Source organism: Coturnix japonica, chromosome W (genome assembly GCF_054131305.1).
Source record: "Coturnix japonica strain WE chromosome W, WE-NBRP24, whole genome shotgun sequence".
Lineage (NCBI taxonomy): Eukaryota > Metazoa > Chordata > Aves > Galliformes > Phasianidae > Coturnix > Coturnix japonica.
In genome coordinates this window covers 6,322,161-6,338,279 of record NC_140701.1, presented here as the reverse complement: position 1 = coordinate 6,338,279, position 16,119 = coordinate 6,322,161, and the positions used below count along the sequence as shown (strand labels likewise).

The 16,119-nt window shown below is 40.0% G+C and overlaps 1 protein-coding gene and 2 long non-coding RNA genes across 3 annotated transcripts; 1 reads left to right on the top strand and 2 right to left on the bottom strand.

The window, feature by feature from the left end:
- Nucleotides 1–1,662: 1,662 nt before the first annotated feature.
- On the bottom strand, nucleotides 1,663–5,092 carry LOC146754422 (uncharacterized). The gene is made up of 3 exons (XR_014938906.1): nucleotides 4,967–5,092; nucleotides 4,358–4,504; nucleotides 1,663–2,550 (listed from the first exon to the last, which is right to left on the bottom strand). It is a non-coding gene; the product is annotated as an uncharacterized LOC146754422 (long non-coding RNA).
- Nucleotides 5,093–10,044: 4,952 nt separating this feature from the next.
- On the bottom strand, nucleotides 10,045–12,386 carry LOC146754421 (uncharacterized). The gene is made up of 4 exons (XR_014939015.1): nucleotides 12,256–12,386; nucleotides 10,585–10,671; nucleotides 10,346–10,462; nucleotides 10,045–10,153 (listed from the first exon to the last, which is right to left on the bottom strand). It is a non-coding gene; the product is annotated as an uncharacterized LOC146754421 (long non-coding RNA).
- A 1,200-nt stretch (nucleotides 12,387–13,586) lies between these two features.
- Nucleotides 13,587–15,318, top strand: LOC146754420 (zinc finger CCCH domain-containing protein 11A-like). Its single transcript, XM_085527567.1, has 5 exons — nucleotides 13,587–13,620; nucleotides 13,720–13,806; nucleotides 14,103–14,381; nucleotides 14,695–14,765; nucleotides 15,213–15,318. Exons 1-5 carry the CDS (start codon nucleotides 13,587–13,589, stop codon nucleotides 15,270–15,272), a joined length of 531 nt encoding a protein of 176 aa, XP_085383693.1. The 3' UTR covers nucleotides 15,273–15,318.
- The last annotated feature ends 801 nt before the right edge of the window (nucleotides 15,319–16,119 follow it).

Below are 16,119 nucleotides of genomic sequence, written 5' to 3'. Positions count from 1 at the left end.
TTTTCCAAAAATGTGTTGATTACAAGCATAGAATTAGTGTTTTTCTTTTTTTGTATAAGGATACGGAGATGTGTAAAACTCACATAATCTTTTACTTTTTCTTCTAAATGAGATTTTAAGTCTTGTAGCTCTGTAATAATGTAATCTTTCTGCACCACGATGTCCATTAGCTCTCGAATCCTTTCATTTTGTGCATTCATTTTCTTAGAAATAAAAAATAAAAAAAATTCAGTCATCAGTTTCTAATGTAGTGTTAAGTAGCTGAATTACACAATGCATTAAAGGCAAATTCAGTTAAGCTAAGCTCGGTAAGAAATCTATTAATTGAGCCTACTGGAATAGCATTTTAAGCTACCACAAGTTGGTATTAAAACAATTTTACACAACATCTTCTTGATAAAGTTACCTCAGTTGCTTCTTTAAGTTGCTCAACAGACTCATCCAAATTAATCACCTGCATTTCAAAGTCTGTAACACACAGAAAAGGTTGTATTACATAAGTAGCCAATAGATAGTTTATTAAGTAATCAATTTTTCCAGATATTCTAATGTTTAGGTAGCTTTTGAACAGATTAATTAATTTGCATGTGGTCTTCACTTATTGGGAGCGATTCAAAAGTTTTCTATATTTCTTGGAACGAAAACATTGCATCAACAAGACATAAAGAGTAGAGATTACAATATAAAAGTAAAAATCAAGATATAGACATTTAACCCCATACTTACGAAAGCGTAAAGCTGCTAGTTGCAGTTTAAAGGAGAGGGGGGGAAAAAAAAAAAGAAAAGAAATAACCAAAAACCGTGGAATTGCTGAACCTGAATATACACAAGGAATAAACTATCACTTATCTACAGGCTATGGTTCCAAAGGTAGAACATCTCCTCTAATTCCTACTCAAACTGGTTATTTCTCTTTTAGATTAATGAACTATTTCTGTCTTCTACCTTTCACATCGCATAACTCACCTTTGTTCTTCTGCATCAGCTCTTCTTCAGTTTTAAGTAGTTTGGTGTTTTTCTCTGTTAGCTCTTCTTTGGTCTCCATCAGTTCAAAGTTAGTTTTCTCCAGCTGCTTTTCAAACCAGCCAATATCTTCCTTCGGGTCCTCCAGGGATACAATGGAACTATGTGCTGCCTCAGCTTGCTCTTTAATATCCATGACATCATAATGCACAGAATCAAGAATGCCCTCAGGATCAACACAGGTGTCAGGCACTATGCTATGTTCTCCACCCTGAAACGTAATTTATAATCAGTTAAAACTGGTGAATAGCTGACTACATAATAGCTGTTATTTCTACACATAGTCTGGATAGCCACTATGAAGACAGCCATACAAGAAGTTTTTAATTTCAGCTTCAAAACCCACCTCACAAATTCACATACAACATGACAGTGATTCATATGGGGGGAAGATAAGTGGCATTCTAGTAAAAGCTAATATATTTTATAGTATTTGATGTTTGGTCACTACTTAAACCAGTTTTCAAGAAAGTACAAAGGAGTTATTGCAGACTCCAATCCTGCTTTTAACCTCAAGAGTTTCACTAGGCAAACAATGTACAAGAACTGCCACTTCATGCAGCCATAGATTTCTGCTTTTTTTATGTTTTGAGTTTCCAGTTGCATTCAATGCAACTGATCATCTTTTCAGTTCTTTGTCTTGCAGCGCCACATCACCCTCATAGGCTGCTCCCTCTACTTTCACACTTAACCTCTTTCAGATAAGGCCACAATCCAAGGGCACACATCCATCAATTGTGCTTCAAACACAAACTCTCAGCACTTCAAAGTTTTCCATCAAGACTGTAGCACTGATCTGACAGCTTAACTTCTTCAGTGTTATATCATAGCACTCACTCCTACCCATTCCGCTTAACCCCCACTTTCCCACTGAAGCATCTGATGGCCATAACACAGCTTTTCAAACTCTTTACTGCTCCACTTCTTTTGTCAACACTTGAACTGGACAATATTCAAAATTACAACAGCAGCAACATATGGGGTAGCTGGATTTGCTTTCCTACATGGGATCATATTTTGAGAAGAGAGAAAAATTAAGTAAATAGCATAAAATCTCCTCCAGATGTAACAAGTTGCTTCTTGTTAGGTTGAATACTTTTTAGGAATGAGATTCTCAGAAGATGCTTCTGCCCTCACACCCCAAAGAAACACAAAGACCCCAGTAGAGATTTTTAGAAAACTCTGTAGGAAAATTAAGCTCAACTAAAACACTAAATTAAAAATCCTGACTGCTGTATGGAGACAAACACCCAGATTCACTACAGATACTACACAAATAGATTCATATTCTTAGAAGAACAGAATTTTTTCTTTAAATGCAAATCATAAGTACTGATCAACAAAATAGACTACAACATACTCACTTTTTGTGCAATAGCTGAGAATCTTAGCACATTGAGTGTTTCTTCATAGGTTGAAGCACACTGGCTGATGTTTGCTAACATGTGTATCTTCCCTTTTCCACTGAAGAATCCCTGAAGAAAGTGTGTTAACTTACTTTCATGAAACGGTATGTGCTGCTGCACCCTTTGAAGACAAAAACCACAACAAATCCCATTAACAGAAGTTAACAGCTTCATTTCAATGTGAGAGCTATCCAAGTGGAAGACAACACATTAATAACTGCACTAGTCTTTAAATCATTTTGAGTTGTGGGTTGTTTTGAATTTAATCTTTTTGCTAGTTTGCAGACAGGTTGTATGATTGTTCCAGCTACTATGCAGCCATTATCTTCTTAGACAACCCACGAGAACATTTAAAACAAAAAGTACATTCAACATCCAGCCTAAGATAGGTCATACAGCCTCACGTTAGCTTAAATTCTCTCTCACCTTTCTCTTTCCCTTACCACATCTGGCAAACTGACCTATCTACTTCTAAGAAAACAGTACCCAACAAAATCAGAGATAACCACTCTCTCAGTATATTGTCTCTAGGAAAGGACAATAGTAAATACTTTGGAAATAAAGAAGCATATACTTATTACAACATCTCTGGTGTTTCCTAAACCAAGGTTAAGCCACTGAATCAAACAGCTGGTGATGTACAGAAAATTAGGAGAGAACTCCTAAAGCGTGACTAAACACACTGTTCTCTAGTGAGGTTACCTGCTGGACTCTTTACAGCTACTGAATTCTGCCAACAGAGCTAAAAGCTTCACATAGCTACGCTCCTGTCACAACACACATGACCCATAAGTAGCTTTAGTGCAGGAGTGGTAAATGAGTTCTTATTTTAAAGAAAATTACTATCAAAGTCATCACTACATTTCCCCCATATTGTTAAAATTTCAAGTGATCAGGACCAACAAATAAAACAGTTCTGAATAAATCAAAGCACTTTAAGCAGCAGCTAATTTTAAGGAATCCTTCTTCCCTAGAAAGGACAGACAGATAAGAGACTAATCCAGTAGCAAGGCCTATTTTCATCTACTTTTAAGCATAACAGAATTTGAATAGGCTACCAGGCACAGTGTGGCATTTCATGAACACAGAGCTCACCTAATCTTTGGGACAGAAAGACACCTTCAAATGAGAATCAGCAGAGAATTCTGCAATTATATCCAGCTGTGACTGTAAATAAATACTACATTGTTTAAAATACAGAAAGCTCTGTCTGCACTCATTTAGAGCACAACCTCAGACAGAAGTAGCAAGCAGGCTTTCTTCTCTCTGAATTTGGTTAGCTAGATCAGAAAGAATGATGAAGTTGCATCAAGGTTTGGAAAAAAAAATATATATATGTATATATGTAATTATATATATCTATATGTATATATGTAATTATATATATCTATATATAATTTTCCTTTTCCAAATTATATATATATAATATATATATTCTGACCATGTCTCTTGGCTAGGACAAAGCACAGCAATATCCCTGAGGAAAACTGTTACAGCAGAACTAAATGATAAATGCAACTAACTAACAAAGGAGGAAAAGGTCTAACATTTCACACATTTAAAGTGAAAATAGTGAAAACAAATTTTATAATCTGCCCCAGGACTTGTTTGAGAAGGCAAGGCCAGAAAAAAAAAAAACAAAAAAACCACAACGCTAATTTGCTTAAGTCTATGATAACACAGTCAGAAATTTAGAACTGGAATGGTTTTATTTGAAAAAACAAACAAACAAACAAAAAACAACAACAAAAAGAAGGCAAGTTTATAGATCACTTTCTTAGATCATTAAGTCTTCACACATCTGCAGAAGCCTACAGATAGTTTTCACTCATAACATAGTTTCGTACTCTGCATTTTAAACAATAGTTTAAACATTGTACATGATATCTGAAATCTACAACTAGTTTACAGTTTGTACAAGGACTTACTTTGACTGCTGACTGATCTTGAGTGCACTAATACACTTGCTTAGAGTTAGGAGAGATGCATTGATATTTCCACTCTCTTTCAGTCTGTCACCTTCATTGCACGTCTTGGTATTCCTTTCTGAACCAGCAAGATCACACAGTGATAATCTGAAGGCAGATAAGGAAAATTAAGTTTTCTTGCCTTTGAATGTACATTGATTATTTATCATTTCCAACACAACCACTCCTCCTAGAGGAACAATTTCTTGAACCCTTTCATGCTTTTTAATGTTGCTTTCCTAGTGAAGTTGCACACTACTTCCTGCCAAACTCTTTTCCAACACAGCTTCCATTTTTCTGCCATATTCTTCCTTCTGAGGATTTACATTAGTTCAGAAGTTGAGTGAGAAGGATAAAGGAACACTGTGTGGAACAGTGGGCACAAGATATAGAACAGCATTACAACTTGATGGTTTAGTACTGCATAATGACAGGAAATGGGGAACCACCACTCATACAGGAGGCTGTATCAGGGAACCTAGTGTCCGTAGCCCAATATCAATACATCAATACTGAAAGTAACTGACAATTTCATCCTAAAAGAAGAAGGGAACTCTGCTCTGAACTTACTCATTGACTCGTGTCACTCGTGGCATTTCAAGGTCTTCAATTCTTAGTACCTTAATTGTAAATATACTGTGGCTAAAAGGAGAAATGAAGCAAGGTCAATAGCCAGAAATACACACATTTTCTAAAATCTGTAACATCTGTTCAAAACACTGCTGGATTTATTCCAGATTCAATTAACAATAATTCTACTAGATGCATTAAACCTTTTAAAGCGACATTCCGTCTTGGTTTATTTTGCTTTTCTTCCCCCTCATGAACCACCATTACTTACATGGAAGAAGGCTTAGTTGTTTTGTTGAGAGTTTTTGATAAAACACTTAGCTTTTGTATGCACTTATCTGCTTGAAGGACTAATCCTTCTAGTTCAAAGCACTAGAATCACAAACTGTCACAAAATATCACATGGAACACTAGATATCAAGCCTTTTTAAAGCCTCTTCCCCGAAAAAAAGCCATAAACAATATTTTCATTCATCCCTCTTCCCCACACTATGTTACACCCAATGTTAGTGAAAGTTTCCCACCTTCAGCTGGAGCAAGTATATAGCTTTGTGCTTGCAAAACTCCGGTGTTTCTGTCCCAGTTTAAAAAGTCTGAAAGCTTCTTTAGAATCAGAAATCTGAACCCACTGCAAACCTTTCAAAAGAAGGAAAAGTGATTTTTGCAAGCTTCGCTAGCAAAAGAGAAAGTGAACAAGAAATAAGGTATACAAACTAAGAACATTTAGTTAAGACAATAAAATACTTCATTAACTCTGCCTCAAACATACAACAAGCTGATGGCAGATAAGACTAAGATTCTTCCTCCCACAGAAAAGGGCAAGGTATAGTATAGCACAACAGTTTATCCTACCAGTATACTAAAGTATGTTCCATCCAAATTAAGCAAGCAGCCTTAGTACTGAAAGTACAAAAGCTAAGTTCTTAAACTACAGAAGCCGAAAGTTTGTATTCATTGGTGCAGAAGTCAATCTGAGAAGTTTTTTGTTTTAGCTTGTAGTTCTTATTGGGGATGGGTTATCTGGATTTTGTCTGCATTATAACGACTGTATGGCTCTCATTTTCAAGGATGATGAAGGCAGTGGAGTTCACACAGGCTTTATGGGCAAAGTACAGGAATAAGGAGAATACTGTTGAAGATGCAGATACGTACATGTAGCTTGTTGCCTTCACATTCAAGCAGACACTTCTAGAGCTACACTGAACACATTTAAGAGTTTTCTATCTCAGAAGAAACATGTTACACTATTCCATGACAAGCTTGGCAGTTTGCAAAGTATTCTAGTTACCTTTTACATAAGAATATCCCTTGATGTCTTGAGCAAGGCAAAGTATCCTTTTTTTTCTGTCATTTGATAAAGGAGCCAGTAAATCATAAAAACATTCATTGTAAATCTCAAAAAATGAAACCCAGAGAACTTCACAAAATCATCTATAGATAATCTGCTAAGTTGGTCTGATCCTTCTGAGAGATTTTCTGCACCTGCAAAGTAGAAAATATTACAAGTCAATGTAGAGACAGTAAAACTAGCTGCATTTAAAAATAAGTAATAGTTAAGCTTACAGCTTAAAACTTTTCCCAGAACATAAACACAGAGAATCCCCACCTCTCATACAAACACCAAGTATCTGGAAGTCAAGACGCTTGCCCTACACATTTGCAAAGACACGCCTGCTATAAAGCTTGCTTTTTCACTTCCAAAACCCAATCTAACATCTATAGTTGGGTTAGAAATATTCAGAACTCTTCAGTCTTTACAATATAGAGAACTGAACTAGTAAGGACACTTCGTTCTGACTTTTTAGGGAAAAAAAAGTATTTAGTGAGTTCTTAAGTGCCCTAAAGGCCTGTCGGAAAACCACTAGGGATTTTATCAGAAATCATACTCTTTTTCTTTGTTTTACTTTCACCTCATAAAACCAGGTTATGATAGATGTCCCAGTAGTCTCCTAGCCATTTTATTCCTTCTGTTTTCTGCCCAGATGTCCTGCCCATTATTCCATTCTGTTACAAATAAAAGCTAAATAATCCTTTTATTATCAGCATTAGCCAATAAAGCCAGTCGTTGACCTTACAGAAGCTTTTCTAATTGCTACTGTTTAATATAAAGCATACCCTTAGAATCAGCTGGGGATTTGTCATTAGTGCTGTTGTGATGGTCTACCTACGAAAGAAAACAGAGACTTTAGGATTTATTATTGATGTACAGCACCAATACACCACTGGTTGCTTTTATTTATTTATTTATTTATTTATTTATTTATTTATTTTAAAAGCAGCTGTATTGCTCTACCAGAAAACAATACAGTAGAGTTCCAAGGTGCCAACACAAAAATCCTGGCTACACATTTTGACTGGTTTCACCTTACTACTCATTTCTGACAATTCCTTTACTATAAGATCTGATGCATTTCAGCTTCCTGATTCAGAAAGAAAAAGAACAAATAGGGAGAGAATCCCCAACAGGAAAAGGAGTTATTTAATAAGATGATTTTCAATAGCCCATTTATAATCTGCATTTTACCCTTCATGAATCTTGGACTCCTGAAATATTTTTCTTATTGGGATTTTCTTAATTCAGGACTTCCATATCCTATGGCTTATTAGGTCAACTCTCAGAAAAGGAAGTTAAGGTAGAATACTTGATCACTTAATGTAGATAAGCAGCTTATTATTTCTTAACTCAGGGTATCAAAGTGTTACACAAATGAAGTTATGACTAAATTTTGTAAATATAATATTTTTAAGTAGTTTGGTCATAGAAAATACAGAATAGCTCCCAACATGTAGATCTCATGATGTTCATAGATGTATACTCAGTTCCCAGGCTTCAGGTTGTGTTGCTTTTTTATAGAGCACAAAAGTAGAAAGAAATTCTCATCTACTGAAGAGGAGGAATCTCACCTACCAGATACAGTATGCTTAGAAGTAAAACTTTTAACATAGAATTTTTCATCTACATGACACTCACCCAGATCTGGCTTTGTATAGTCAGCAAAGCTTGTACCTACTTAGCTTATAAGGTCAAGTATTTTACCTAGGAACACGGGTCTTGAAACTAGAGGAGGCACCTATATCGCACGATCACATCTTAACTCTCTAATGGAGTAGGATGAGATCAGCATATAGCTGTTCACTGCATTTTCTTTCCACATACTCACTAAACCTAGAACAGTTTTACACATCTTTGGTTCATGTAGAAGACAGGTGTTGTTTTTCCCCGAAATACTTAAATATCATTGGGGCCAGACTTCATACTCAGCTGTGCTCTTGAAATAATTCAGAAGGAATTTTACTGCCACCTGCCTTTCACACTGTGAAGTCCACACTTAACCACCTCATCAGTAAGATCAAGTTAACATACTCCACAACTAAAATACCCCAGTGTGGTGTAGCACACCACTAATAAGATGCTTCATTCTTTTTCAGCAGGAACAGAAAGACAAATAGAAAACTGTGTGTAAATACAGAACCCTCTTTCATTACAGAATGGAAAGGATAACACTGAACTATCACAAGATGCATGTACTCATCATTTCTTTATAAAGTAGTTTCCTACCTCTTTTGTCAGAAGAAGCAACGAATTTTTAAGAGCAATTTCTTCTCTCACTTTGTCATTAGTCAGTTTTACGTAATCTCTCCACCGAATAGGTTTCAGATCCATTTTTGTGTATAGCCTTCCTCCAACAGTTTTAAACAACATATCCATCGTCCTTGGCAAAATACCAACATCATCTTCTGTCCCTGTAAGCAATACACAAAAGAAGGGCCAGGTTACTATTGTAAGCAACATATAAACATAAATGAAGACAAAGATAACTGATTCTAATCTCAAAGTATACACAAAGAATTTAGAGGCCAGTTACAGTCTGAAGCAATGTTTGCAGTGTTACTAGACTGTTCCCTGAAAAATACTGGCTTTAAGCAACAGCTCACATCCCATTCCTTAGACATTACAGGGCATCACTTTAAAACAGCCAGAATATTCTGCATAAGCTTAGCCTTAAGAAGAAAAAATAACCCACAGCAAACTCCCACATTTAACAGACGTGCAGATTTTCAACTGTTTACCAGGCTCCCTTCCCGCTCTGAAACAACCCTGAAATAACAACCAGAGTGATGTCTCTGCTACAACATTCCCTTCGTCCCACAAACCCTATTTAGAAATATCTACAAGTCTCATAAAAACTGTTAGAGTAACTCAGCTCCTTTGCCATTGCCTTTTCTTGGAGCACACAACTACCTCCACATCTTGCCTACTTCACGCCTTAGTTTTTCCACTGTCACTAAATACCAAGCAAGCTTCAGTGTTTTAAAGTCAGTCATGAACACAAGAGAGGACAATACGCAGAAGAATTTCTATAGTGCTGTATGGAAGGTGCATAGAAAGATAATTTTTGAACATACTACCCTGTTGATTCTTAATATTTAAGTCCTAAAAAGGTATTACTATGGGAAAGTCTTCAGCTCCACGCATATAAAACTATTGGAAATACATAGTAACAGAACACTAAATAACAGAAATAAGGGGAACTTGTTTCCTGTGAACCCAATCGTTTCATTTGTTATGACAATATTAAACATAAAAAACAACTGCTCCCAGCCAGAAAGGACATTGATGTATTATTTCTGTACTACTAAAGCTCAGGGAACACAATCTTCTATGCTGCTGTTATTACTAAAATCAGAAATTTGAAAAAAGATTGAAATACCTTGATCAAATGTTTCAGAATGTTTAATTTCTGCCTACAATAAATCAAACAAACTCAGACATACTTTGCCTTCAAATAAAGAACAGCATTTAAGATGCACGCATTTATAGTAGGAACAAAAACCAAAGTTATTGTAGTGTATGCTGTCTTACACACTTGTAAATTTATTAATATTTGTTATGGAAGAAGACGACTTTTCAAGGCTACTAGTATTCAAAAGAAGGCAACGTACAAGGCCTGTTGAGTAACTAGGTAAGAAGTCATAACATCTCTCTCTTCTAGAAGTAGTTCTCACTTTAAGAAATTAATTCAAGGAAAAAGCATTTCTCCTCATACCTTGGAATGTGTAATTTTTCCCAGCATTTGTAACGCCATACGTAAAATCAAGGCAATTACATCCTTCTAAGAACTCTTTCACTGGTTGCTTCACAGTACCTTCAAAGAATTCTTCTTGAGTTGCTTCAGGTCCAAACACCTGAATGTTACCAAGAAGCTGGTTAATCTCTTTATTTTGTTTAAGCAATATTTAGGTACTTGTAAGGAGTCAGATACACGTTGATAATTCTAAAGACAGTTAAGAAAAACTTGTTTGCTTTATATGAAGTAACAGAAGACAAGCAACTTTTTCCATAAATAACTTAAAATCATTTAAAGAGAATTAATTTACCTGTGAAAAGGTGAACTTCTGTGTTGCCTGTCCTAAAGTTTTATCGCTCATTCTTCCCAATGAGCTCTTAGGGGACTTCAGTATAATGCTTGTTGAGTCCTCAAGTGAAACACATCCCTATTACAAGGAAGCACAAGTAATGCAGGCATGAAAAAAGTTTTAAAAGGTCATCTTACAGGAAAGAAAACATATATACTTTAAGGGTTGTTTTTTTGTTTATGATTAAATAAATGCCTTACCTGTGACCCATTTGCTCTCTCCCATGCCGTAAAGGGTTTAATACGCAGGCAAACTTGTATGTGTCCCCTAGGCTCCAAACTAGACCTCTAAAATTAAAGAGCTGGAAGTTAGAAATCTGACTAGATCCTCTGTTTGATGATTAGCACATTAAAGCAGCATTATTTTCATCATCCTATTGTAACAGACTCATTTGTTAACACAGGAAGTAATAATATTTTACTGTTTTCACAAGTGCTTTGGACCCTGCTAAACTTCTTAGTCAGAGCCTAGAATTTCAGAACAAGTACTACTGCAACACACTCCTGTACTGCATTCAGGCCAACTATAAACAAAAGTACTCCATTATTGTGCTTCTGAGACAATGTTAGCTTCATCCACTGATACCGGTGCTCCTCATAAAGTATCAAAGCAACACCACACATCTTGGTCTAGTCTATGCGCAGTCTAAAAGCATAGTGAAGATGATTTTCATCTTCTCTGTAAGATTCTAATGCTTCTTATAAAGAAAAGAATTAAGTTGTTTTTTTTTTGGAGAAACAAGCTGCCTTTGTGGTCCTGAGGGCCCCTTTTTGTCACCTGTTGGGCACAGCAAGAGAGCTTTTCTTGTACAAATCTATGCCCTGTGTACCTTTCTCGATCCCAAAACCTAGAGTTGTGGTGCAGACACTGGATGCTGACCAGAGCAGTAAAAGAACAGAAGAGGGGAAAAGCAGATACAGGTAAGACACCTAAAAGAAAGAAAAATTGCAGAAGAGAAGGAAGGATACGGTTAAGAACAAAGGACAGAAGATGGAAAGTGCTATAGAGGATTGGACTGGACATGAGCAGATCAGAGCTACACCAAGGTGTGGCTTCTCCCTGTGTCCCTATCCACCACTGGCAACATCCCCCAATGACAGGGATGCTGCTGCCCCAGCAGCTGATGGGGTTGTGGTCTGGGGTTATGTTCTATGCAGAGCCTCCACAACCTGCTACAGACCCCCAGTTCCCTGACACTTCTTTTTTTTCCAGGTGCCTGCACACAAGGAACAGGTGTTCCCCATGCCCTGCATGCTGGTAATTAGTGTGGGCAATTACTGTGTGGGAATTGGGGGAGGGAAATTCAGGGGTGGGATAGTGAGGATGAATTGGAGGGGGCTGGGAAATTGTTTGGGTGGGACTGTAGAGATCAGGCATGACTGCTAGGATGGGGGATATTTGGTTGGAAATACTGTCATTTCTATTACTCATTGCTTTGTATGATAAGTTATTAAATGCTTTATGTTCCCTCTGCTACATCTTGCTTTCAGTCATTTGTTCAGTGACAAAGGTCCTCAGCTCTACATGCCCCTCCAGGGCAGGATGGAGCACCACAGATGGCAGTGTTCCACAGCTGCCACCAGCAGCCCCAGCTCGTCCCTCCACACCTGAGGTGTGAGTGGCTGTGAGAGGAATGTCTCTGTGGAAGTGCAGCTCATTCCTCCCCTCTGATGGGGGCAGAAGGCATCTGCATTTCCCTCATGGCTCTTATTTCCTGTGTTACTGTGGCAAATGAGCTGAGCCACTGTGGCTCTCTACTATGGCAAGCTCTGCAGCTCTGCCACTGTCTTTATACTCAGCTGTTCCTGTGTGTAATGCTCCACACTTGGACCCTGCAGAGCCCAAAGGCCTCCTTGGCTGCTGTTACTCACCTGGACATTGAGGGTGCTGGGTCTCCAGTCTGTACCTGCTTCCAGGTGTCACTTGCAAGACACTGCGAGTCCACCTGGTTGGAACTGCAGTCAACAAACACAAATGTGAAAGAAATAAGAAAGGATTCTTTCATTTCACAGGCTTTCATCTCCATTGAAAGATGTTCTGCTGTGCAGCACAGCTGGGAGCATTTCATATGTGCAAAAAAGGGGGATAGGCCCTGGCTGTGCCGGGCCCCAAAGCAGCCCCGACTGTGCTGGGTTCCCCTCTCACCTGGGCCCTGCAGTGGCCTCAGCTGTGCCTGGTCCCCCTCTGCTCTGGGCCCTGAGCTGGCCCCAGCTGTGCCTGGTCCTCCTCCATCCTGGGCCCCAAGGCCCTGCCTCTGCCTGCTCCCCCTCTGCTCTGGGCCCTGAGCTGGCCCTAACTGTGCCAGGCCCCCCTCTGGCACAGGCCCTGCCTCAAGCCCCGCCCCCTGTGGGCAGCAGTGCTAGTGCCTGTTGGTTTTGCTCTCTTCCCTCTTCTTTCCCTGTTCTCTTCACAAATGCTTTCAGATCCCCCAGGATGACGTGCACTGACACTGCTGCCTTCTTCCTGCACAAACTTTCTGGGCAGCTCAGCTTTTTCTACAGAGCAGCGTGCCTTTGGAAGTGCTTGGAGGATGTAAACTAACAGCAAGAGAACACTGAGCTCTTCTGGGTCTTTCTAGGAATGGCAAAGAGACAGGAGAGAGTGCTCATCCTCGAGTGGTTGCTTGTATGCAGAAATCACAGTTGTCAATATCTGTGCTGTTTTGCTGTAGGCAGTAGTGTGTGACAAGAAGCCTACAATTATCAATTTAGTGAACGTAATTAATTGTAACAGTTCCCCTTTCTTCTTCCCATGACACTTGGGTTATGGAGTTCTCCTATGCTATGTGCCGGTGTAATACCTCTGAGCCACAGCACTGTTGTGTTTAGCAAAGCTCATGGCAACAGGCTTTGGCCAACCTCAGAGCTACGTAGATGATGATAAGATATCCGATGATAGGAGGGAAAATGAACAAGCTCCAAGGTAAGTGTTGTTTTTTCCTTCTAGTCAGCACGCCATCGCTAAATCTTCCATGCTGTGACTTTTATCTTGATAGTGATGATCCCTTAACCTCACACCTTTAGCACAGCACTTTCTGTGGAGATTCCCACCAGTGACAAAGTATTAGTGCCGCTTTTCTGCCTGTTTCTTTTTTGTCTGTATTTTCCAGAATGTGGGTATTTCTAAATAGGGCTGCATGAAGGGGTGCGTGTGTGATGGAAGAGTGAAGGAAGTCCACTGCAGATCTGTGCTTACTGCAGAAATGGCACCATGCTGTAGCAGCAAAAAGGCAAGTGGTAGGAACTACACTTGAAGAGTGGAAGTTGGTGGTTGGCTGCGCTCAAATCTTCCTCCCAGGAGATGCTCTTCAAGTATTTCTTGTTCCTTTCTGCCAGAAGCTGACACAAGCGGTCTTCCAGCCAAGAGCAGCCTTGCGGAAAGTCTGGGGAGGACTGCAGCCTGTGACGTGGAACCCAAGAGAGGTACAGATGCACAACAGGCATCAGGGTTTAATTCAATGTCTTTCTAGTTAGGCTTTCTGCCATTCTTTCTTCATACTCCTTTTGCTGCGTGTTGCTTGAGGTCTTCATCCCTGGGATTTACAATTACCTTCCCTGTCCAGATTTGAAATGCAAACCCACCCTTCAGCTCAGATCCTAAGATCCGCTACTGTGAACACGCAAGATGAGATTTCCTAGTATTGTGGCCCATTTTGCTACAGAAATTAGCCTTGGTCACTCTTTAAATCTTACTGCTTCTCCTTTCTTGATTATAACAGATGTATGCCTGGAGCCAAATGGAAACATCTATGCGAAAGTGGTGCAGGAAGTGCTTTCAGAGAAAGCTCATCTTCAGGCTGGAGGGCTTCCTGTAACAGCAGGTCCCAGCTCTGTCTCCAAGACCCTGGCTGGGTGTAAACGCAAGGGTTTGGACAAAGAGAAACAGACTGCAGCGCAGTTGCCTGCTACCAAAAGAGCCAGAGGCCAGAACAGAGACAGTGTGCCGGCCCCAGCAGCACACCCTGGGCCTGCCCCAGCACTGAGCTCCAAGCAAAGAGGTAAGAAGGTGCTGCGGTACCGTCCTGGTGAAGTGCAACACATTGAGTTTGCTTAGGGCTTGCTTTTTCCTGCTCTGTAGAGGGGATAAGAGTTGAAGGCTACAAAGTCCAAAGGCAGTGAGGTGCCAGAATACCTAAATGCATCTCTTTCTGTTAATTTCACAGTGGTCTTCTGTATGTCCCCCTGGAAATGTCTGAGAGGCTTCCTAGTCCCATTTGCTTTGTCATTGGACTGCCATTTGTTTTCACAGCACCCATGTTTCTGCAGTTTTGCTGTTAACAAAATGAATTCATTGGTATTCTTGCTTTATAGAAAGAAGACAACGACAAAAAGAAAGGAGAAGGGAATTGAAAAAGGCTTCTCAGAGAGCTGCACATATAGAGGTGAGTCCTTGGTGAACACAGACACACATTCTCTTGTTGGTCTCAGTGCCTCCATCTGTCAGATATGAAAGAGATGGTAAAATCCTGAGGGAAGCAATGGAATAGAAAAGCAGCCAGCTGTGTGTTTGAGGAAATGACACTGTCAGTGAGAGCTGCCATGGGGAGCTTGGACGCCTTCCTCTGGCTTGAGAAGGATGTGGTTGGTAACAGCCAGAAGGTTTTGCTGTGATAAAGAAGCTTGCCATGTCGGGCACTGCAACCTTTGAAACAGCCTTTCCACGACAGAGCATAGGCAGTGTGTCCTGGGAAGTAGTGTCAGTGACCTGAATGAAAGGAACATGCTGTGCCACACGGGGCCATTCTGGATGTTTACTGGTCAGAGTTTCTTCATGAGATCTCCCTAGATTGTTTCTGTCCTACTTCTACGCTTGCTTTGTTTCTTTCCAGTTCTCCGCAGCGATGAACAGCCTTGCAGAGATGATGCAGAAGCTGCAGCTGAAAGACTGAGAGGAGAAACATCACAAGGCAGCGGCTGCAGTGCACGGTGTTTCAGTTGCTGCCCAACTCAGTACTTGTAGTTTGATTGCAGTCAATCAATAAACCATCACAATTAGAGATTCCCAAAGAGCACACGGCCTGATTTGTCCAGTGACACTCCATGAGCTGCTGCATGACTTTTGGTCCAGAGTTGCATCTACCATCTTCGGTCCACTATGCATCTTTGGCCCACCACAGCCCATCCCAGCACTGTTCTTCCTTTGCACACCCATGTGCCCACACAACATTGCATGCCCTTGTACTGATAATTGCTGCTATTCCTTCCCAGATTCAAGACTCTGCACTTGCTTTTGTTAAACCACTTCTTGTTTATTAGTGCCCAGCTCTCCAGTCTGTCCAGGTCTTGCTGAATGGCAGCACAGACTTCAGGTGTGTCAGCCATTTCTCCCAGCTTTGTATCATAGGTGTACTTACTGAGCGTGGACACTATCCCCTCATCAAGGTCATCAGTGAAGATACTGAACAAGACCAGACACATCAACAAACCCCGGGGAACACAGGTCTATAACTGGACGCTGTGCTGGTGATCAAAACCCTCTGAGCTTGGCCAGTCAGACAGTTCTCAGCCCAGCTTACCATCCACTCATCTATCCCACACTTTCTCAGCTTTGTTACCAGGATGTCATGTGAGACAGTATCAAAAGCCTTGCTGAAGTCAAGGTAGATGACATCCACTGCTCTCCCCACATCTACCCAGCTGGTGATGCCATCACAGAAGGCTGCAGGGTTGGCTGAGCATGACATTTCCCCGGTGAATCCAAGCTGTCTACTGCTGGTAAACTTCTTCCCTTCCAGT